At 28.8% G+C, this 24,475-nt stretch overlaps 2 protein-coding genes across 2 annotated transcripts; one reads left to right on the forward strand and one right to left on the reverse strand.

Moving 5' to 3' along the window:
- Positions 1 to 15: 15 nt before the first annotated feature.
- On the forward strand, positions 16 to 1,333 carry LOC111629704 (alkaline phosphatase, tissue-nonspecific isozyme-like). Its single transcript, XM_023373598.1, has 3 exons — positions 16 to 261; positions 337 to 528; positions 610 to 1,333. The coding sequence occupies exons 1-3, from the start codon at positions 198 to 200 to the stop codon at positions 1,041 to 1,043; spliced, it is 690 nt and encodes a 229-aa protein (XP_023229366.1). The 5' UTR covers positions 16 to 197; the 3' UTR covers positions 1,044 to 1,333.
- A 7,496-nt stretch (positions 1,334 to 8,829) lies between these two features.
- LOC111629709 (chaoptin-like) lies at positions 8,830 to 9,760 on the reverse strand. The gene is made up of 2 exons (XM_023373602.1): positions 9,064 to 9,760; positions 8,830 to 8,998 (listed from the first exon to the last, which is right to left on the reverse strand). Exons 1-2 carry the CDS (start codon positions 9,735 to 9,737, stop codon positions 8,830 to 8,832), a joined length of 843 nt encoding a protein of 280 aa, XP_023229370.1. The 5' UTR covers positions 9,738 to 9,760.
- Positions 9,761 to 24,475: the final 14,715 nt, after the last annotated feature.

The following is a 24,475-nucleotide window of genomic DNA, read 5'->3' on the forward strand; positions in this document are numbered from 1 at the left end:
TTTTGAGGCCCCCTTAAAAGCTAGGATCAGGCCAAACGTCCATGCTAACCTTTTCTGTGATAGGCCCTAAAGGAATATAACAATTCGCTTTTTAAATGTATAAATATTTTTAATTTTTAGGCCTCTTTGAGCATGGCCATCTTTCCTACGAGTCGGACAGAGAAAACGGTCCAAATGGCGAACCTTCGTTAGCCAATATGACTAAAAAAGCTTTAGAAATATTAAGAAAAAATCCCCACGGTTATTTTCTTATGGTTGAAGGTGAATATAATTAAGAATAAACCAATAATTAATCAGTTTAATTATAAAAAAATCACTTAACATTGATCATTTTAGGTGGAAGAATTGATCATTCTCATCATTTTAACAATGCAAAGAGGGCTTTAATAGATACATTAGCTTTTGAAGATGCAGTTGTAACTGCTCTACAGATGAGTAAACCGGAAGATACTTTAATTGTCGTCACTTCCGATCATTCCCACGTCTTCACCTTTGGAGGTTATCCTAAAAGAGGCAATCCAATTTTTGGTAGTATTGAAATTAATAAGATAAATATATTTTAATAAATAATTACTCTATTAATTTAATAAAAATTTAATTTAATAAAAGGTACAGATGATAAAATATCCGATATCGATGGTATGCCATACACAACATTACTGTATTCGAACGGTCCAGGATACAATAGGAACCATCCTAACGGTAGAGAAAATATAACGGGAATCAATACAGGTAATTCCATAAAATTTTTATGTTTTTACGTCAATATATATATATNTCACGGTGGTGAAGATGTACCAGTTTACGCTCACGGACCAATGTCTCATTTATTTAGAGGTGTATTCGAACAAACTTATATACCACATGCCATGGCTTATGCTGCATGTATAGGACCCGAGAAAGATAACTGCCATACGAGGATGGAAGCTTACATCAAGAGAAACGAAGCTTGCCCACCAGCGGAACTAAGAAGCCAAGCTGAAAGGCACAGTTCATCATATTCGTGGATAATAATTCTAATATGTACGATAATGGCTACGTGATAAGAGTTTTTACAGTGTAAAAGAAGAAGTTAATTTATTTAAATATGAAATTTTTTTTTCATATTGGAGACCTCATTTACAAGCTGGAAATCATCTTGTATAAAGACTTGAAAACAACTATTTTTTAAAAAATCTTATGATAATTTTGGGTAAATTATAATAATTTAAACCTAATTAACCATAAATATATTAACAAATATCAAAGTTTGTTATCATTTTAGGGTATAAAAAATATATATATTAATTAATGAACTGTTAATTAAGAATCGAATAAATAAAATTATTGTTTATATAAGAGATATTTTCATTTTAATTTTATATAAAATTAATTTAAATAATTAAAATATTTTGTAGAATTTTTACAACTGACAGAAAGATCAGTTACTGCAGCGTTTTTTAAGCTGTAAAAAAAATAAAAGAAAATTTTCCATTATAATTTATGAAAACATTAATTTAATGACGATTTTTATCTGCATACAAAGAATTTATATCTTTTAACAATTAATTAAAAAGAATAAATAATTATTTCTTCGTAATTATAATTATAATTACTTTCTTTTCGAAATAATAAATAAATGTTATGCTTAATTAATTATTTTTAATTTATTTTTTAAACATAATTAAATAAAATTGACATTAGCTTTAATAAGGAAGCGAAAACTCGAAAAATATAGAAAAAAAAAGATTAAAAATTTAATAAAAAAATTCAATTTTAAAACATTTTAAAAGTTATTAATTACATTTTAATAATAAAAAAATATATTTAGATATTAAATATTTTTAACAAACGACGAAGCCATTCAACTTTACCGTTTAATTAGAAGAGATTATGTTAACTTTAAATCTAATTAATATTTATAAGATTTAATTGTATTTAAATTCAATTTATTATATATTAATTTTTGATATATAATTTATTGTACGACACAACATTTTAAAATAAATTAATTAGTTTTAATATATTAAAATTATTCTTAAACTCGAAGTTTCCTCCGCTTTAGAATAGCGTAAAAATTGTCTGTCCGTAACGCTTTAAAAATTAAGATATTATAATCCTCTTTAAATGAAAAGTTTTCTGACTTTATGTAAACCGATAAGCTGTCTTCTCGGAAGTTTTCTTTACTTTCGTATTAATTAAACGTGTAATAACAGAGCAAACAGGTTCAAATTCATTTCCTTCTCGTCTTTCTTCACCTAATTAGATTTTTCTGTCTTCATGTAGTCGATGTTATTTTCTCTCATTCATTCGTTATATCCCAACAAGCTGTGTTCTATTCATCGCATTTATTTACTTTCAGTTCTCTTTAATAAAAACTAAAAAGAAAAGGAAGAACAACAGGAAGAAAGTAACGAAAAAAAAATCGTTCCTTAATGATGAGAGATAATAAAATATAATTTTTTACCTTATATACTTTTAGAATATTTCTATTTTTTTTATATTCATATAATAAGATCACATTGTAACTAAATTGAAGTTTTTTTTAAAGTAAAAATAAAATAAAAATTTAATAAACTTTCAAAGTTTTTAATAGGTCTATTGTAGAATTTTATAAAAAGTTTATTATTATTATTATTTTTTGAATATCCATTTACAGAATTAAATCCACTTTCTATATAATGTTATTAACTTCAAATCGATGAAGAATTGAATTTATATTGCTATACATATATGTATTTTTTAAATCTATATTTAAATGTTTAAAGTCGAATTACGTTTTCTAGTCGATTTTGATAATAGTAAAGTTGTTGAAATATACCTTAGTTAGTAGTATACAACAATAATAATCGCATATGTATAAGAGCCCCTGGGATGTAGTGTTCTATAGTTAACATTTGTGAAAGACAGAGAAGAGATAAGTTCGGCAGGTGGAACCGACTGAGGCGATAAAACAACGCATCTGTGGTCTCTACACAGCGATCCCTTATCTTATCTTTGCTTCTAAATATCTCTGGTGGTTATGTGACATAATATAACATTGCCAAAGGGCCACTTATTCTTCTAAGTGATAAACAATTATATTCTTATTCACATAAGTGATAATAAGTTTTTAAAGTTTTTTTTTTACATATACTTTTTTGTAAATTACACAAACCTAAATTTAGATTTTTAATTTGTAATTAGTGTCATGAAGACTGTGCTAATTTACATTTTATTAAATTATATAGTCTTTATACGTTTTTTCAACTTTAATAGGTAGTGGATCTCGAGGGCCCTAAACAAAATTAATTTTTAGGCCGTCATCACATAATCTAAACTTAAATATATCTTTTAATAAATTATACTTGAAAAACAATTTTTTATTTTATTTTATTTTGAATGCATTAAAACTTATTTCGGGCTTCTTAGAGTAACCAACTGTAAGGATTCTCTTGGTCCTTAGACAAATATCCATTCTGTCTTTAGTATAATGTGTCACTGAGTGTAAATCTACAGTTTTTTTTTTAAATATTTGTAAAATATTTTTTTGAAATAATACTTAACTTTTATTTAGGAAAAGGGAATTTATCAAAAAAATTTTTTTTCTTATCTATCAATTACATCGGTATTAGTCTTTCACTCAGGAAACAAAGAACTGCAAACAACTATTATTGTCCAAGGATATCATCAGCATTACCACTAAGGCAACATCCAATCAATAGTGATCATAAGCTTGTAAGCTCTATTGTAAGTTCTTATTGCCACAACTCGCTAATAACCTACTTATAGAAATCTGAAAATCGTTATTTCCGATATAAAACTTGGCAAAAAAAAAATCAGTTTATTCACTTATCTTTAGTCATATCCGTTTTTTACAACGTTAGTTATTATTCAACTTAGAAGATTTTTTAAATAACAATTCTTGTGGCATTTGGCACAAAGCATAGTCCAAAATAACTGAAGACGAATTTATTCCATTTAAAAATAGATACTTGGTTTCTTCTGAGCTTGACATTATTTTATTTTCCTATCCTACAGCATTTTGTCTAATAACTCTTATCAACTCTTCATAAATTACAGAAGTTAAAGGTTCAAATTAACAAAAGATTACAGCTTTTAGTTAGAAAGTTTGCCTTTCTTCGCTGCTAGAAATTTAAGAAGCGTGGACACCATTTTTTTCTCCTCTTTTTTGTATTATTTTAACTGTAAAAAATACTTAAATTTTTTCGTTTGGAGAAGAAATATCTATAGAAACACCCCTAGGAAAAAAATATACTTTCAGCATTTAATACATTCAAGGGACAGATGCCTCTAAGAAAATATCAATAAATTCTTAATTAAATAAATATTTAAGATTTATTCTTTATTAAATATTTAAATATTTATGTGTTTTCTATGAAATTTTAAAAGGTTAAAAGTTTAAAATTGCTATTAAATAACATTTTTAAAAACAAAATCGAAATCATAAATGACGTCACACTCCATTTCGTTGTTTTTGTATAAACTTTGATATAAAATTCAGTACAAATTTAAATGTTTCGTAACGAGATTTTGATAGTTTAAAGAAACTTTAAAATAGAAAATTCACATGATGTAATATGAATTTGTTCAAAATTTTTATTATAAAATGAACAAAAATCAATAGTTGACTTCTGAGCATTTTTGGGAAATTTCTATTAAATCTGGTTTTTATTAAATATAGTAATTTATAGATGTAATTATCAGAAATATCACTAAAATTATATTACAAAAAATATTTTTAATGATATAAATTTCAAATACAGTATGAATAAATACGTTAAATTTATTTTTTCGTTATTTATATAATTTTTTAAAATATTTTAATAGTTCTAATATTTTTATATCAATTATATTAAAAATATTTTTTAATATTTACGTATTAAACAATAACTTTTTTAAAATCCTTAATTTCAGATTTAAAATAGGTAATGTATATCTGGCGCCATCTGATGTCGAAAATATAAGATAACTTCAAAAAGTTTCAATTATAAAGAAAATTACAATTGTATTAGAAATTAAATTTAGAAATTTAATAGAAAAAAAAATTAGGAAAGTAATTATAAAAATATTAAAATATATACATTATTTTAAAGAAATAAAACTTCTGTCAGCAATAGAAAATCTAGAAGTATGATTGCACCCCTTTAAGAGCTAACCATGCTGGTGCCAAGTGTTATACTGTACTAGAACAAAATCAAGGCTGAGCTACTAAAATCAATCATTATATCATATTTGTATGCTATTAATTATAAATGGATTAGCCCATAAGCTAAATAAACTGCAATTTAGTGCCTCGAGTTAGGAGGCTATAACTTAGGGCCTCGCATTTTTATATGTAATGTATATTCGTTGGAAAAGGAAGGCCTGTCATATGTTACAGCTTAATGACACAACAAGTCTTAAATGTTAAAAATAGTGCAAATGTTATAATTAATATTTATAAATTATTATTATTATTAAATTAGAAATAATAATTTAAATACTTTTAGACATAAAATGCAGAAAATTTAAGTGAAAAAATTACTTCTAAATTTAGTTTAATTACACTAAAACGATGGGAAATTAAAAATAATGATTTTAATATTAAATATATTGTCTTAAATGTTAAAAATAGTGCAAATGTTATAATTAATATTTATAAATTATTATTATTATTAAATTAGAAATAATAATTTAAATACTTTTAGACATAAAATGCAGAAAATTTAAGTGAAAAAATTACTTCTAAATTTAGTTTAATTACACTAAAACGATGGGAAATTAAAAATAATGATTTTAATATTAAATATATTATCAAATTAGCTACTTTAGGAATAAAAAATTAGATTAATATTAAAGTTTTTCTTGATATAAAATGGAGAAATGGCGTCGTATACCAGTAAAACATCATTGCTTTGATAGAATAAATATGTAGTACATTAAATCTGCTGTACTTAAAGTATACAACAGCTGGCTACGCATTATTGTGAAATTTTATTACCTAAAAGACGTCAGATAAGCTTTTCGTATCAATATTTTAGAAGAGCTTCGATTATCTGAAAGAATTTTCATGAAATCAATTTGAATAATCGAATGTCTTTAGAGCTATAATGATGGATTACTTTTGTATATTCGATAAGAAAAGATTTACTTAAATTTTCAAAATAATATATTTTATTTTATTACCTCTTACCTCTAAATATTAATTACAATAATAATAATAATAATATTATTATTTCTAATTTTATAACTACATAAATCTGCCTTAAGTAATTATTTGTGTTTTAACGTTATATTTTATAGGATTACGGTTGGTTTTATTGGAAATTTAATTTATTTTATTTAAAAAATCAATAAAATATAAAAATTAAAGGTCTTATTTTCAGTTTTTGGTTGTTTAATTTTACTCTATTCATTTCATTCATTTTAGAACTATTGTCAACTACATGAATCTAACATGTTTTTATGAGATTGTTTTTGAAATTTTAGGTTAAAACGTCTTAAACTTATTGTGTCCCTAAGCTATAACAGGCCCTTCCCCTCCAACAAATAATACGTATAAAAAACTAAGATCCTAAGACCCTAGCTTCATAACTCGAGGCACTAAGCTGTAATCTGTCTAACATACGTGCAAATCCGACTTTAGCTTTTAGATTATTAATAGAATTTTAATGACAATTTCGATCCAAAAATTTGTTTGAGTAAAGTAAATTTCTATATTCCAATAATTACAACATCGATATTATGTTTGTAAAGTATAACAAAAATAATATTAAATAAAATATGTCATTGCATGATACGAATCAGCTATTCATTTTTATGTTTTTATTGGAACAACAATAGCGCGAAAGTACATTCAAAGATTTTAATGTTAAGAATTTCGTATATAGAATCGATTCTTAAATGTTTTTACATAAAAAAATATATCAAAAGCATTCAAAACTTTTATTGATATCTCAATTTAAGTAATTCTGAGGAATTCAGATAAATTTATCGCTATTCCAATAACGATAGACGTATCTATATTCCTTAGTGTAAGATCATTATGATCATCAAGAAATTTTGTATTTATCCAATTGATTAATTCTACAAAAATTAGAATTTTATAGAATGTTTCCTCCCTCACTAACTGATCATTATAGATCAGGGCATGAAATAACATACAGGAAGACTTTCCACCCCTTATAGAAATTAAGAACCAAAATGGAGGAAAGCGTTTTAAAAATTTAAATCAAAAGGCTAATAAAAATAAGTTTCTCTTATTCTATTTTGTAATGAAAATAATTAAAACATAAACAAAAAAGTCTAGCTACGATTTGCGTAACTTTCCCGGCTGTTATGAGATTTTATTTAGAAAATAACTTTTATATTATTAATTATAATAAATAAATAAATTACTTCACATTCATATATTTCATATACAGGATTCTAATACTTTCCCATGTTATGTATACATAACAGCCAGGAAAGTAACAGTAATTGATGAAGAAGGAATGAATATGGAAAACAAGTTTATTTGATTTGTAAGAGGGTATGAAAAATTTTATTGATTTACTTGTCGTATAAATAATTCGATAAATTTATTATTACTTGAAAAATTCAATGGCTAACATCATAAAATTAAAAATAGCATTATATCAATTAGATATTAGAGACATATGATAAATGTTCTTTTCTGGTAGATAAAAGTTTTCCGGTTTGATGATAAGATAATAGACCTAACGATAAGTAATCGGTGATAGTTTTGCACTAGTAACTAAAGTCCACCGAGAATTAAATATCCTATAATCAAGATAAGTTCTTCTATATGATTGTAAGTTTGTAAGACATAAATTCAATGAAACTATTTTTTTGTTTCCACTTGAAGTTGTGAAGCTAATGGTTGCAATTTGAAGCCAGAATGTCCCTAAAAATGATTTTCCAAATTGTTTTTGTAGAATCAATAAGCCTCTTCATTTAACTTGCAAGAATTTTTATGAATTCCAGAGAAAATAGCTTACTGTATTTATTAACTACGTATGACAGAAATATTATTTGTATTATTTATGTACTGTATTAGATATATTCGTCCATTACAAACAGAAATATTATAAATACGTGATTCGTTTCTTGTAAATTCACCAAAGAATTTTTTTACCGATCCTTCCAATATTTAATAATACGATTTTAGGATTTCAATCGTCCTTTAGGGTTTAACATTAGGATTGAAATTTCAGGTTTGTGTGGTGAATTAAAACATAGTTTAAGAGAGAGCATATTTCTGTAATATTATTGGAATGTCATCCTGTAATCCCGATATCTTCAAAAATTTAAAAATGTTTCATACGTTACGAAAGTTTTCTTTCTTTCAAATGATATATACCGTGAGATATTTTTCTGTATATATATATACAAGGTATTTATCACAAATATTTATAGAGTAATTCGAACATTATTTGAAATTTCTTATANACATTTTCTATCTTTCCTATTTTTATTCTCCCTTTCCACAATTATTATACCGTTCTCAACCTGGTATCTCTGCTATAAAAAGTATCTCATCGATAAATGCCATAAAAACAAAAGCTAGAAAACTATTTGAACTTGAAAATCATTTAATCGTGTGTTGAGAGAGCTCGGATTTGAAAATGTAGTTTCTTAAGTAAAATCTTCATTAAGTTCGACCCCATGCTAGATATATAATGTGACCACCCTCTAGTTCTCTCTCCCTTCTATACTCTGGAATATATAACTCCAGACTATTCAGCTATATCCTCTGATATATTCCAATAATTATGATAAGAGTGAGTTTCTCTTAAGCTCAACAAAATAATCTGTCGTAAACTTTATAAGTGAATAATTCATCATTAATTATTTCTAAACGTCAAATTATATTTCCAAGTTACCTCTTAAATCAACAAGAAATCGTTGCCCTTGTTCCATTACGTGGAAAGTATTCATCGAAAAAAATTTAATTTTGTTTTCATTCAACCAGACATTTTCTAAAGCAGGCATATTATTAAAAAAGTCATCCGGAATAACGGATATTCTGTTTCCTCTGAAAAGTATGAAGAATATTTAATTTTAAGTACTATATTCAATCGAAAACAAATATATATTTACCTGAATGAAACAGCTTTTAAGTTTATAGCAGGATTTGGCAATACATCTCGATAAATCGATTCAATTTTATTTCTATCCATACTTAAATACATTAATTTTTCATGATTTTTGAAAGAATAATTACTTACATATTTAATTTCATTATCTTCCATTTTAATATCGTGTATAGAGAGAGGAGAAACAGAAGAAAACTCTTCCCTGACATTAATTAAGTCACTATTCTTAATTGAAAACCATTTAAGTCCTTTTAAAGTTGAAAATGCCGTCCATCTCCAAGATGGAAGTCCTGTAACATTTTGCAAGTAAAAAGCAATTAAACTATTTTCCAATCCACTAAACATTTCTGATCCATTATCTGATTCAAGACCTAAAATTTCAGTATTAAATATTTGGATAATTTGTAATTTGAAATCCACAAATAATTGTTTGGGTAAATACATCAGAACGGAGTCCTCTATTTTAATTTGATTTACATTATAATCGGAAAAAAATTTCATAATTGATTTTAATTCTCTTTCGTTCATTAAATCTTTGCATTCTATCCTTAAGGGTCCTCTCCATTCACACGTACATTTTTCTGGAACATCAATCCTTCGTGGACAATCCCATTTTAACTGTGTTCCTTTTCCATAAATCATGAAAAGCAACACTATAATCAATATATGACGCGACATTATTTTGTTATAGACTAACAACATTCATCCTTAATTTATCGAGTAAATGTTTTATCTTTACTTAAAATATAATTTTGCTATCAAATTTATTATCATAATATATGTTAGTTCACATTTACTTATCTTAAAATATTGAAAACAAGTTTATGCTATTGTACATACATTTTTTTTCACAATTTTTGCAATGTTTTACCTTCAGTTATTTCATAAAATTCAAAGTATCCAAACAAGTTTAATGTCAGAAAGACAGAGTCCCTAATCTAACTTACAACTAGAAGTAGTCAAATTTAGACTGAAAAAGAAGACAAAAATTAAGAATTAAAATACAAAGTTGAAAGGCAGCTATATTCCAACAGTTGAAACAAAGCAAGAGAAAACTAATTGTCATCCATGTCCCGGGGTGAGTGCTCTCAAGAGCCCCGCAAAGGGATATGAATGCGAGTAGATGATGGTGCAGGTTGCAAAGCCAGTTGTACATTTCAAGAATAGCAGCTCTCATTACACTATCCCTAAAAGTGACTGCACCTATTGCAGCGAAAACCTAAGTGAAGTGGTGTTTGATTCTTCTGAATACCACAATCGCATTATGACTGTCCCAAGGTTAAATCTGTGCAAGAATTTCTTAAAGCTGCTGTGTCCTGTAAGTACTGTACGTAGCTGAGTGAGTGTGTAACTAGGGTAAAAGTGGCGAAGAATCGCAGTAGTGTCAACCTTGGGGATGAAAGTGTAGGTGAGCCCACCAGTGGTGTCACTGTCCCAGCTGTCTTGCCAGAGAATGAAGATTTGCCTCTTGTCGTGATTGTTGATGTCCAGGTAGGAATGTAACTGAAAGTACCAGTGACTGGTGACTTTGCAGCTTGTTTGCCAAGACGGTCAGGGATATCGTTGCCGAGAACCCCGCACGACCCGGAACCCATTGGAAATCTATTCTAATGTTGTTGTCTAAGTGTCTGAGAATGTGATGTATAAAATGAACAAGTTTTAATTAATCGGCTATTATACTTTCACAATCCCGTGTAAAGCTACCCTACTGTCAGAATAAATACGATAGTGTAAGTAGTGTCTTTTGTCCTTCCTAAGCTTAATGTGAATTAAGCTTATATAAATCGCTAAAGTGCTGCTCAAAAGCCTGTGCTATTGAGCAGTGTGTACCCAGACAGAAGGAAGCGTTACGAAGCTCGTGGCCTAAGTCAGAGTAAAGTACAAAAGCGGCACCAACTTCGTCACCCATCTTGAAACTGTCAGTGTAAATCCTAAACATGGGACGATCATCTGGATCTTCGAAGTAAACGTCAGGGGCAAGCTGATCGGAGGGGTATTTTTGTCGATGTACCTGGTGATTACCCTGGTATCATCGATATTATCGATCAAGGAGAATCTTACCTACTCTAATCATTTTGTCGACATCCGAGTCGCTATAATCTTACCAGGGTAAGGTGACGAGATTTTCCTGCCAAATAATGTGTTTAATTTCTAAGTCGATAGGAGTCAATCCTGACATTACCAAAAGGGCACTAGTGGATGCGGTCTTATAAACCTTACAAATGTGGAGAGCTGCAATCCTTTGAACAGATAACTGTAAAAAACTGTTATCTGTTCAAAGGATTGCAGCTCTCCACAGGGCCCCAGACCTTTACGGCATAGAGGAGTGCTGGCTGAATTGCACCCCTGTAAATAAGCCTAGGAACACATAAGGCCAAGGCCCCATGTGTTCCTAGCTATACTAATGAGGGCTTTGGTAGTCTTTTAGCTTTGTCTTTTAGCGTGATGTATTTGATGTGGAGTGTGAAGTTAAGTCTCTCGTCAAGAATAACACCTAAATATTTAATTTCCGTTGTTTGTTTTATTCTGTGAGTACCTATTTGAAGAGTAATCTTCCTGACAAGTGGCGCGTTCCTACCATCATGCTTTCGCATTTGTCTGTGTTAATGGTTAGATGTATTAGTAGAAAACATAGAATTTTTTTGAAGTATTTAATATTGTACCATCTGAACTATTGTGGACTATTGTGGAACTGTTGTGGAAAATCGTTGAGAGAGAATTTTGTAAAGTTACCCTAATATTTTAATGTAAATGTGCTACAGTTTTCTTCTGACTTTTCTGCAAACCGTTAAAAGTAAAACAAATCTTTTTATTAAAAAAGAAGTTTATCAAAATTGTATTCTTCAATTATTGTTTGAATTACTTAATTAAACACATAAGAAATTCTAATGCTACTAAATTCGTGTAGTTAGGGGTAGTATTTTGACATTCACGGACGATTTTTCACTTAAAAGAGGAATTCTGTTAGTAATTTGCAGAGAGGAATTAACGTCGAAAAATCTCTTGAAATAATTTAAGTACATTATAGTGATATTATTTAGGAGAAATATTATCTAAGGAGGAAGGGTTTATTAATGAAAATCATTTATTTATTCTTTAAAATGACTTCTATCTTGAATCTATATTAGGTATACTGATGATGATTCAACACACAGATCTTTGGACATTCAAGGAACATACTAAATCTGTTCTAAATGTTCCACTGATGATTATTTATTTTGTTCTCTTGCTTGAAACGAGCCTTTATTTATAGAAATAAGTATATAGGTGAGATATATCACACTTTTTGCATGCCTATGGTTAAGCATTGGTTGCACTATTTCTGGTTTTCTTATTTCTGCTGATATTGCAATAGTAAGTCATACCCTACTCTCTACTAGTAAATAATTACGGTTTGTCCGTTTTTTATAATGGTTTTTGGGGGATTTTGGGGGCCGTTTTTATGATTTAACTATCGTGTTATCTGCGGAAATATACGGTAAGTCCGACTCTACTCGACCTTTGTCTACTCCCCCATCCCTCGACCATTAACCACTAAAATTTAATAGCTTCAGTGGCCCTTTACACAAGCTACCATGCCAAATTTTGTTTCTTCATTCTAATCTTTTCTTCGAAAAATTCCAAGGATCTCCGATACCTTCGGATTTTTCCCGATATTCCTAGATCGGTAGATTCTTAACGTGGACCGGCCATCTGGCCTTTGGCCACGTGGAGTTTTTCGTGTTTTCTTCACAAGCCTAACACCTAAATAGATGCCAATTTTTCACAGAAAGTCTTTCGGAGAGGAATCTCCTATTGGCAGATCGTCAGTGTCACGTTCATTTATCACATTACTGCTACAGTTTCATTCATATAAGTAGAATTGCTTGTAAGAAGCAAGTCATACAAAGCAGTCAGTTGTACTGATCCGTAACTTTATGAGTGGAAAATAAAACATAAATTAATAAATAGAAAGAAATGTGGTAAGTCTTCCACATGCCTTGACAAACTTCATTAAAATTTATCAATTGCCTAGTGAAAATTAACAGCTTGATGACCCAAAAAACGATCGAATTCAGAGAGAAAAGATAAAAAACATATTTATAATTCTAACAGAATTTTTAATGATTTCATATTATTCTTAAATATTCTTGAAACATACACAAAACAGCAGTTTAAAAACGTAATTATTGCGATATACAGAAGTGATTTTTTTTCTTTTCAGTAGACTCCATTATCTTTATTTAATTTTTTTAAATTAACGTAGACTCAATTAAACTTAAAATTAGGTCAATTCATTTTGTTTAGTTAATGATAGATTATAATAATAATAACATGTAAATAGAACTACTGGATGTCCGGAAAGTGATAAAGTGAGATAAATCATATTCCAAGTACATTCATCAAGAGACACGTTCTCTTCTAATAACTTAAATTCCTGTTTTGAGATATAATTATTTATATGTAGACAGTTCTCCATACATTGGAGTTTCTTGATAGTCTTAAACAATAGTACAGTAATTACAAGTTTCATTTAAGAAAATAAAAATTTTGTTATAAAATTAAACACGTAAGAATCCCGGAGGTCCCCCTTCATTGAATTTATGACAAAAAAACGAATAGAAAATATAATGTTTATATACAAACACACATACAATATATATCTTTAAGTAAGGATCCTCGTGCATTTTTAAGTTTGGAGAGGAGTTTTGGTTAGATTACAATAATTTTGGTTGGTTTGATGGAATATGGCAAGGCAACGCTTGGGCGATTTGCCAATTATATTCCGGGAAACCTTCTATAGGAGACTGGCCCCTATGATAGACACGTGAAGAAAATTCGGAAAACTCCATGTGGTCAGCGAACCGGCGACCAAGTGAGTAGTAAACAATACCAGTGTTTGCTGATGTTATCCACTCGACCATTGGTGACACTAATAGTCTTGAAGTCATTGTTCTAGAAGTTGGTTATTGTGACACACGAATTATATCTGATTAATTATTTTCATATTTTTGAAATGGATTGAATTTGAATTAATTTGTAGGTCAATAAGTTGTTGATATACTTGTATCAATTGTTAACGATGTTATACAAACTTAAAAAATAGAAATTCTGAAAATTTAAAATACTTTTTTCATTAAGAATAATTTATTTTCTGTAAGAATTCTTTCAAAATATTTTAAAAACAACATGTGATTCTTAAAAGTATTATTAACTGTATTAATTCAACTAATGTATGTTAACAAAAAGTCTTATTAACAAATTTATACTTCAATCAAAAATCAATTAAAGGAAACTTCTGGAATGTATTTTTGCTATAATGTATATAAAAAATTAAATATTTCTTTAGTTTAGTTATTGAAGAAATTAAGACTTTAATGACATTTGCTGATATTAACTCATTTAATCAGTTGTTGAAGAGGTTATTCAAATCACTTAATTAATGATTGCTGCATGATCATTATGAAAAAATAACAAAGACAAAAATAAAATTAAAATGTTGAAAATACCCAATTTGTTTTGACAATATAAAATTAACAGTTAAAGATATAAGTTTATCAAAGATTTTATATTAACCTTTTTATAACCTTAACGATTACAATGACAACATCAAGACGGCAGACAATTTTAAGCTATGTACGCTGCTGCATGTCTTCACAGTGGCGATGATGAGCTACCGAAGATCCTGAAGTTAATAACGAAGACCCTGTGTTAATAATAATAAAGATAGAGAGTGCGTTGCTTAGTGAAGCGGCTTTAATGCAGCTGGATAAGCAAACCAATGACATAACCCATTTCAAAGAATAGTATAGAAATTCTCCATTATGACCCTTCGATGCTGCAAACAACATAGAATTTTTGTACGATATGCAGAAACTTTATCAATACAGAAGATATTGCTCAATGCGGTATCATTCTGAATATATAAAATTTAAAGGCGTTGATCAACTGTAGTGCTTCTCACACGAGGTCTGGTTCTGTATTTATTTGAAATGAGTTGTCATTGATTTGCTTTACCAGTTGTATTAAAGTCGCTTTATTAGGTAACGTGTCCATTGGGCTGCAATTTGAAAAACTTGTAGACATATAAATTTCCACTGTCGCTGTCTGTTTGTCCTTCCTTAATGTTAAGAACGGTGTTAGATAGATGAAAGTAAAAACCAGATATGGAAAGCTTATGGCAGGAAGTTCCGATTAACTATATACGAACTTCCAGTTCTGACCGGAATCACGTGAATTCAATTCAAAAATCCCCCCGAATGGAGATATATAGACGACCGGCATCACTCTGTTGTTATGATGTACAGGGGAAAGACATTACAAATTTGAGATAGAAAACATATATTTTAAATGAAATACATTAAAAATATGAGTAAAAATTACCCAGGCATTGTGGCAATGTCACCATAAATAATCGCTCATTCAATTTATTTTTTCACGACGAGATTTTGTATAGGATACACGGACCTTTATATATATGGACTTTTCAGTACGAAATTTTGTCTATGTAATTTTTAATTATTTGCTCTAAAGCAAGTAATTAAAAATTTAGTTTTTGTTTTGTTTTAGGTTTATATCGCATTTTTATTATAATTTTTGTTTTGTTTTTCATAATTTTAAAATGTTTCTGTTACAAAAATTTGTTTGAAAGTTTAAAACAGTTATATTAATTTTATTTTTTAAATTGGCAATTTCTGAATTTTAACATAATACTAATTTTCTAGCTGAATTCATAATAGAATTTCTGTAATATTAAATTTGACAAAAAAAAAGTTGTTTTTTGTCATTACTAGATGGCGGCACAAGTGAGAATAATATGCCATTGATTATTTATGTCACGATATTATCTATCTCTTTGAATTTTTTTTTTTTTACCGAACGAAACATTATGATTGGTCTAACATATTCCTAATCGAAAATTGTTGCGATTTTGCTGTGAAAAATACAGTTTATACAGGCTATAATATTTTTCTTTCGTTGATTTTCCAGCAGGAATATTTATACAGCTTCACTACACTTTGGGAGAATTTTAATGAAATTTACCCGAAATTTTGCAGCTCAAAATCGTAATATGACTACACCGAGGGGAAAATATGAAGAAATATCAATATAAATTAAGACGCTGCATTACCACAGAAAATAAAAGTATAGCTTGTATCGTATATACAGTGTGGTTACAATTAGAGTAGGTGTTTATACCTCTCTGTAAAAAAAAAAACTATTGTGTAAATCTCAACAAAATGTGATGTAAATACTGTCCTGAGTACGCTGTTTCGAGTTTTGGCCAAAATTAGTGTGAAATTTGGTCCTGTTGTTTTCAATGAATTTCAAAAGTTAAGAAACAAAGCGCAATAATTCTATTTCAATTACAGATGTGGCCTTCATCTTCATGCACTAAAATAAGGGTTTCCAGACTTCTTGAAGCCTCGACTTCCTTTTAGACGAGATTTTTGCTGCAATCTCTAATACATTTTCTATCTTTCCTATTTTTATTCTCCCTTTCCACAATTATTATACCGTTCTCAACCTGGTATCTCTGCTATAAAAAGTATCTCATCGATAAATGCCATAAAAACAAAAGCTAGAAAACTATTTGAACTTGAAAATCATTTAATCGTGTGTTGAGAGAGCTCGGATTTGAAAATGTAGTTTCTGAAAAACAGACATATATTTCACACTAATTTTTTGTTTTAAATATAAAATAAACGTATGTTAATACGCTTTTTTAATGTTTTATTCTGTAAAACCACACAATTCTCTTCCCTACAGGAAAAGTATGATGTACAGGGGCAAGACACTACAGCATCAATTTGAGGTGAAAAGAATATATTTTACATTAAATAAATTAAAAATATAAGTAAAAGACTTGCAGCCCGGTATTATAACGATATCACGATAAATAATTGCTCGTTTTTATTGTTAAGTCTTTCCACTAAAGAAAGCCTTTTTTAACAATCATTATGGGTTCGTCAAGCTCACAATCGGGCGGCTGGGTGGTGAGTGACGAGGCTTTAACATATCCAGACGAACCACCTCCGAAAAAATCCATGGAGTTTTTTGGCTCAGTCTAGAATCTATTCCGGATCTTCCAGAGCAGAAGAGTAAAATCAGAAATTTATACAAAACATGTAGTCGCCATAAATACAGAAATAGCATGAAATTGTTGCGGTTTAACCATGGAAGACGATTTGTTTTATCAATACTATCTGATACTGACAGTGGTAATGTCATAAAGATGCCACATAAAGTCTATTTTGTAAAAGAAGTAATTGTTAAACGGTTAGAAGTAGAGTCGTTGAAGTTATGTATCCAGGACTTTCAATGTGCTGCAGAGTGTGCAGAGAGTGGCTTTGGATCACATTTTAAAAAATAGATGTCGGACGTCAACCAGAAATTGGACGTCCAAGAATTGTTACCTCTCAATACACCTCTGTTTTGACGTTAACAGCGCGTTGTAATAACAGAATACCTGGTAGGCAGATCTCTGCAGCGCTGTGTACATGCAGGGGGCAACTGCACGCCATATTAATTATTTTCTTTGCAAAATGATTTATTACAATGTAGAGTACTTTTTCTCTCATTGTTTTGGTTTGACGTAATTTAGATTAAGCTGTTTTTTTTCAACGTGATTTGTTGTATAAAGAATAACAAATGTTCTGCTTATATGTTCTTTCACGCTGTTCTGAACAGTAGTTTCTTGGATACGGGTCAGATTAATGGTTTTACTTATTTTTGGATATAAGTGTATTTATATATCAAAAGGTAATCGAAGTAAGTAATTCCATTGCAATGATATGTAATCCTAAAAGGATTTTAGCGATGTTACTAGAGATGATTGGCAAATGACATAGTTTGTTTAACAATGTAGGCTTTATCAATTTTTCCTAATAGTTTTTTTTTTTTTAATAAAGAAGGAGATACTGATGGAAAATTGGAATAACGCAATTAATAATGCACTGAAAATCTGTGGAAAATAAAGATATACTTGTAAAAATTATTTTTAAAGAAACGGACTCACATTAATCTCTACAAAATTCTGCACTAATAAATAATTTTTATATGATATTTAAAATTCTACAACTGTATAAAAAAATAACACCCAAGTTCTTAATAGTTTGAGAGTATTTTACTATCGATAACCAAAAGTTGGAAAATTGTGAATTCATATGAAGAAATAGCATAAAATAAAAGAGTTTTACAAAATAGATTTTAAGATTGAGTAACTTAAACAAAATCGTGTAAAATTTGTAGATCGTAATTAATAATTTCCAAGTCATCAACGTAAACAATAACCTAAGTTCTCATTTCAGTAAAAGTATGAGTAATGTAAGCGATGGAAAACAATTCCTTAAAATGAAGTCTTGATGCATCTTAATAAGAATAAAAAATTTAAGAAAAGGTAATCAGATATTTTAATTTGATAAAAGAAAATAATTATTTAGCCTATTTAAATACACAGGTTTTAAGTTTCTTCGGATCTCTTTTTGTTCTGTGGTGGACTAAAAGAGCTTGTTTTCCCCTATAACCATTGTGGGTTCGGTTAGGCCCACAATGGGGACGACAGAGTAATGAAGGATGGGACGGATCACATGATTTCGATTCCGGGTCCTCCAGAGCGGTAAGCTGATGCCATACCGCCTCGACCATCTGGCCGTCGCAGAATAGAAGATAATGAATAGAGTTATTGAATCTAATGCCTGTGTAATATTTACGAGATTAGTAGTAGAACGATATAATAAATAACAATGTTAAGCTTGTCTAATTTTCTATATGTTTTTAATAACTTTCAAAACTTAATATTGATACTGAGACAGATATGGGTCGATAAGAATGAGAATCTTTTCCAAGAATTGTAACCAAATAAGATTAAAATCATAGTTTTAGAATGAAAGTCTGTTGCCGAATATTAAGAAGAAGATAACTAAAAACAATTGCTTTAATTGATTTAATATTTTTGTAGAAAAAAGATAATTATATACGTATTAATCATATTATAACTATTTTTATTGCAGAAATAATTTCTTGAAAAGAATTATTTATGGTATTTTTGTAGAATTATTGATTATTATACAGATATATTTTAATATTTTAAAATAAAGTGCAAGTATTGTTGTTTATTTACATTTTGACCAAAATTTTAAAATATTGTGTCTCGTTCTGTTGTGAATTATACTCGTGGATAATAAGGAATGTCAACAAGGGTAATTTCTTGACATCTTTGCATTTGGAGAAGCTTCTGAGAAGGATTACGTAGCACGTATCTATGCTTATGGTGTCGATGAATCAGGGAAACAGAAAATAAACCTAATTAAAAATTGCAAAATTATAGACGAAGACTTTTTTATATAGATGATTTGCTTAATGGAAGTTATTCCATTGAAGAGGCTATTGAATTACAGAAGTAAATATCAAGTACACTAATAGAAGGACAATTTAAGCTTAGAAAATGGAGATCAAACAGATCCCAGTAATTGCTCTTGACTACAACGGAGAAGTGTTTTGTGCTCATATATCATTAATAGATCAGTAACGTGATGTTTGGAGGGTAACACTAAGGGATATTTCTGATCGATTGAATACACATACTTCTTCTTAACAAACTAGAAGAGAGTATGTGTATTTTTGTGAAGTTGCAGAGTTGAATGAAGAGAAAAGTAGTAAAACAAAATTTCAAGAGGTCGATGATTCTAAATAGAATGATAGAAAAGTTAGGAGGAATGTTGGACAAGATACTAACTTGTAAGAATAAGTGTGAAAACGACAATGATGAAGCTGGGGGAGAAAACAGAGCAAGATGGAGAAGTAAATGAATGTGTGTTCGTTTACAGAGTTTACATGAGAGCAATTAAGATATTGTGCAGGCAGGTAATGAGGCACAGTACAAAGAAATAGATCTACTGGTTTTCGTAAATCGCAACATAATTTTCGACATGTTGAGGAACGAAAAAAATATAGATTTGAAAGAGTACAATAATCGAAGTATATGCGATAAAGACGGAAAGGATAAAAATGCAGGAAAGATGGTATGTAGAAGAGAAATTTAAGAGAGGATAGGTAAGCATGACCAAGATGTGATTAAAAGTAATGTAAACACAAGCCTGGTGGGAGAAACACTGGACAAATAAATGAAGATACTATTGGAATAAATGAGGATATTATAGAAAGAAGATGCTTATGCAAATATAAGAACAATTCAGCAGATGCGTATTTACCTCTTAAGCTTGAGGTGTAATCTAATAAATAAAAATAATGTGGATGCACTATCGGAAGTTTGGAAAACAGTGATTGATAAGAAAAGGAATGAGCTTGCGTTGTGTAAATTAATCATTTTATGTTAATATCCATTACACAATGGTTAGTACATTTACGTCGCATCGTAATAATGCGACGTAAATGTACTAACCGGGAGTCCGGGGAGGACGGTGACAACAAAAGTGACATCATTTGTGAGGGGATTTGTCACAATGTGACAATAAATGGTATAGGAGGAGGCGGGTTAAAAATGTGGAATTCTAGCGTAACATCATTTATGATGCCCCCATGGCCACCTTATAATTTGTAACGCGTCAGCACAGCATTGTATCTAAATTCATTGTATTATTTCACTGTATTTAAGTTGAAAAATAATCTTTCAAGGTAGTTGGGATGTTATGAATTGTACACATGTTCGAATATAGAATTCTAGAATTTCCAGAATTCATTCAAATGAACGTTCGAATTTTTTGTTCTTTTCTTGTTTGTTTACAATATTCCACAGTTTATTTTTCTGTTAAGGTTTTCCTCAATATAAGTAGTGTTAAAATAAATCAATTCTATTCTGTTTGTGATTAGTATCGATGTATATTAGTTGTAATTATTCATAAAAACCACTACGTGGCTAACATATTGTTTTAATGTACTATAGATGTAAACCATTTAGCTGAAGAAATATTTATTTTTATATTTTAAGAATTTACGAATGTATCTTATTTTTAAAATAATATTGATTTTAAAATGACACATTTCTATTAAGAAAAACACCAACTAATTGAATATAAATATGGTTTTTTTTAACATTTTATTGATTTTAGGCCGTTAAAACTATAGAAATAACGATAGGAATATTTAAATTTGAATTTTTTACGTAAAAATTCTATTTATATAACAGTTTGATAAAATGGAAATTCTTGTTAAGAATAGGTATTAACTATGAAACCGTAGGAGTAACACATGAAAGTTGTTTGGCATGCAAAAAGTTGATTATTAAATATTTTGAATGTAAATTGAATGTTTATATTCAAGTTCTTCGATCCTGTGGACGTAAAAATATTGATAATCTGTAGATTTCAGGATAGATAATACATCAAAGGATGAGCAATTAGATTTCAGACCTAACAGAGTTGATCCTCTGTTAGGTCTGTTAGATATCCAACAAACCCAAATGATCCCTAGTAATTTAAAGATTTCTTAGATAAATCGATGAGTACCTCGGGATCCCTAGAGACAAGATTGAAAACCTCTGATTTAAAGTATTATATGAACCGTTTTCTTGAAAAATCGAGCTTGAAAAGGTAAAGAATGGGGAATGAAAAGGGATTTATGCATAGAGGTAAAAAAGTCATATTCGTACCTCTTCCACGTGTGGAGAAATTTGTGTTCATAAAAGTATAAAATAGAAATAACAATATAAAACAGCAGAGCAGTACGACAGTTTTGTAACTACATTTTGTATTATTAGTCACAAGTATGAATTCCGGCATTTCTTATTAAAAAAAAGTAAATGCGGATTTCTTAATATGGCATCAAGTATACATTCTTTTCCTTTTTTCTACTTTTTTCACGCTCGATATTTCTTTTGTGAATCTTTTGCATAGCATTGTATGCTTTTATTTTAACAGAACATTTTTAATTAGTCTTTCCTTTTTTTCCTAAAAGCTCAATATTTTCCAATAATTCCTATATTTTAAAATATAGATTCTCCATCTCAAATTATTAGTGGATTGCCCGTGTACAGCATGCTTATCCTGATAACAAGAGTCATTCTAGTCATCTATATAACTCCATTCAGAAGAAAATTTTTGAATTAAATTCACGTCGCTTCCGATCCAAACCGGAAGTTCGTATATAGTTAATGGGGACCTCCTGCCCCTAAGCTTTAGATATCTAGGCTCTACTTTCATCTATCTAACACCGTTCTTGTGCACAATTATTTAAGCCAGTAATAACTAATTATTTAATAAATTTATTTAATTTTGTCAAATTTAAATTAGCATTATTCTATTATTTTCCAAACAACGATAAATGATTTCAACATCAACTGAATACTTTTGCTATAACTCGGTTCCTCTGCCTAACTCAGCAATTCAGTTCGATAATGTCGACTTGGCACTACAAAAACTGACTTTATTTTTTTCTTTGCGCCTCGAAACTTTTTTTATCATAACTCAGCAACCACAAGTTGGCCAAAAGTTCTTATTTTTTTTCCTTTTTTCATTCAATATATCGCACTTTTCTCTATAATTTAACGTATTCTGATGACTCTATCAAAAAGTTATAACAAAAATGGTAGACTTTTCATTTCGAGTGGTCATTCACGAATGTCGCAGAATACCTCTAAAAGAAAGAAAAAAGACATAAAAAACAGATAGTTTCCTCCAAAAAACCTAATATTATATTAAAATAGTATATTTTTATGACAATAAGAGGAATAAATCTAGAACCACCGTATAAAAATTCTCAATATGTTTTGAAGGAATAGCCAAGTCGAAGTATTGTCTTGTTCATTTCTTTTATAAGATGAAGGATTATTATATAAAATATTCAATAAGATTTTTATATTTTTTATTATATTATTTTATTAAAGAAGAATTTTAACATTTAGCAAACCATTTATCTATAAATTGAAACTTGTCTTAGATGATTTTAATTTTATCAATTTCTTCTCCAACTTCGTATTTATAAATATTTATATATCTAAATTTATAATTATAAATTATCAAAAATTTTTGTCTTTTTTTTCTGTGTAATTATCGAAATATTTTTAATATTTATTAATTATAATTGATTAATTAAACGTTGTTAAGAGAAGTTAATAAGTTTTTGATCCGGTTTCTATGCAGATTGAATAGATTGCATTTTTCACATATTTTCTTTTATCCGGATTTTCAAATACGGGCAATTAAAGTTTTTGCAATTTTCAGAAGAATGTAAGGATAGACATTTGTCACGCGACATCCGATGCATTTCTGCCTTATCGATTAACGTCAATGTATAATTTTTTTCTTTTCTTTCTACTCAAACAATGAATAAAGATGTGTTATTATCGATCAGATCATTTCATTCAAAGCAAAAGGAGGTAGCCATTTCTCTACACATATCGTTAAGAACTGGCATTTTTTTGACATTAACGAGCAATTTTCTATTCGATCCGGTGACTGTCGAATATTAGCCTAACTATTTTCTTTTTTTTTTTATAGTCGCTTCGTATGGAAAAAGTTTCTGATACGTTAAATACGTTTTACTATTATTTTATAACATTTAATAACAATAAAGCTTATTTTCATTGTTATTAAACTTCTAGTCTTTGTATGAAAATCATTTGTTTTTAAAATTTGGTTTAGATTTTAACGTGTGACATCTTCAGCTTCAATATCTTTAATTTAAAAATGCAACTTTACAAATTGATAAACCGATTTAAATGTAATGAAAGGTTTTTTAGCTTTCAATTTTTTCATTTAGTTACACCGCTACAGTCGACTTTATTAGACAAAAAATCTTGCAAATGTCACGTTCTAGTTATAAATATAATTTTTATATTTATTTTCAAGAATCATAGATTTACGAAATCCTTATATATTTATGGATTTCTTACTGAAATTATTATTTTTGTATCATTTTTATTCTTCTATGTAATTTATCTATCATTTCTGAATTTTAAAAAAATGGTCGAAAAGTCGGTTAACCGTCATTTCTTTTGTGTTTCAAATACAACGCTTGTGAATTAAACTGAGTTCAAACCAACCAAACTTTATATGATAGCATTTCAGACATGCGAAAGGCATTTCTATAAAAAATAAAACTTTGTACCAAAGCTCACTACTATGGTACTTTTGGCGCTGCTAGCAACAAACATTTTTTATATGACACTCACTCTACATAGAACATACTATACAGATATATTAATATGCAGGAGACACTGCTCAATGTGGGCTCCATTCTGAAAGTGTAAAACCTAAAGGCAATGTATTCAACTTGTGTTCAATAGTCTAGAAAATCTTGTATAGAGTATTCTTTAATTACAATCACCCGGAATTTGAATAAAACAGCAATTTAGTTTTTACAATGGCTAACTGACTGAATCTTCTTCACTTTCTTTAAAGATTAAATGTTCTGTACGGTCTTTTATTTTTAAATAAACTGTTTTATATTAATTGCATAAAAAATGTTTGCAAAAATTT

This window comes from Centruroides sculpturatus, unplaced genomic scaffold, assembly GCF_000671375.1.
Source record: "Centruroides sculpturatus isolate CEXI.00-Female unplaced genomic scaffold, Cexi_2.0 scaffold460, whole genome shotgun sequence".
Classification (NCBI taxonomy): domain Eukaryota; kingdom Metazoa; phylum Arthropoda; class Arachnida; order Scorpiones; family Buthidae; genus Centruroides; species Centruroides sculpturatus.

Excerpts from the sequence above, each read along its gene's own strand:
- LOC111629709 (XM_023373602.1), bottom strand. The coding sequence starts at position 9,737 with ATGTCGCGTCATATATTGATTATAGTGTTGCTTTTCATGATTTATGGA. Across the intron at positions 8,999-9,063 it reads TTAAAAGCTGTTTCATTCAG|AGGAAACAGAATATCCGTTA; the intron begins GTAAATATATAT and ends CATACTTTTCAG.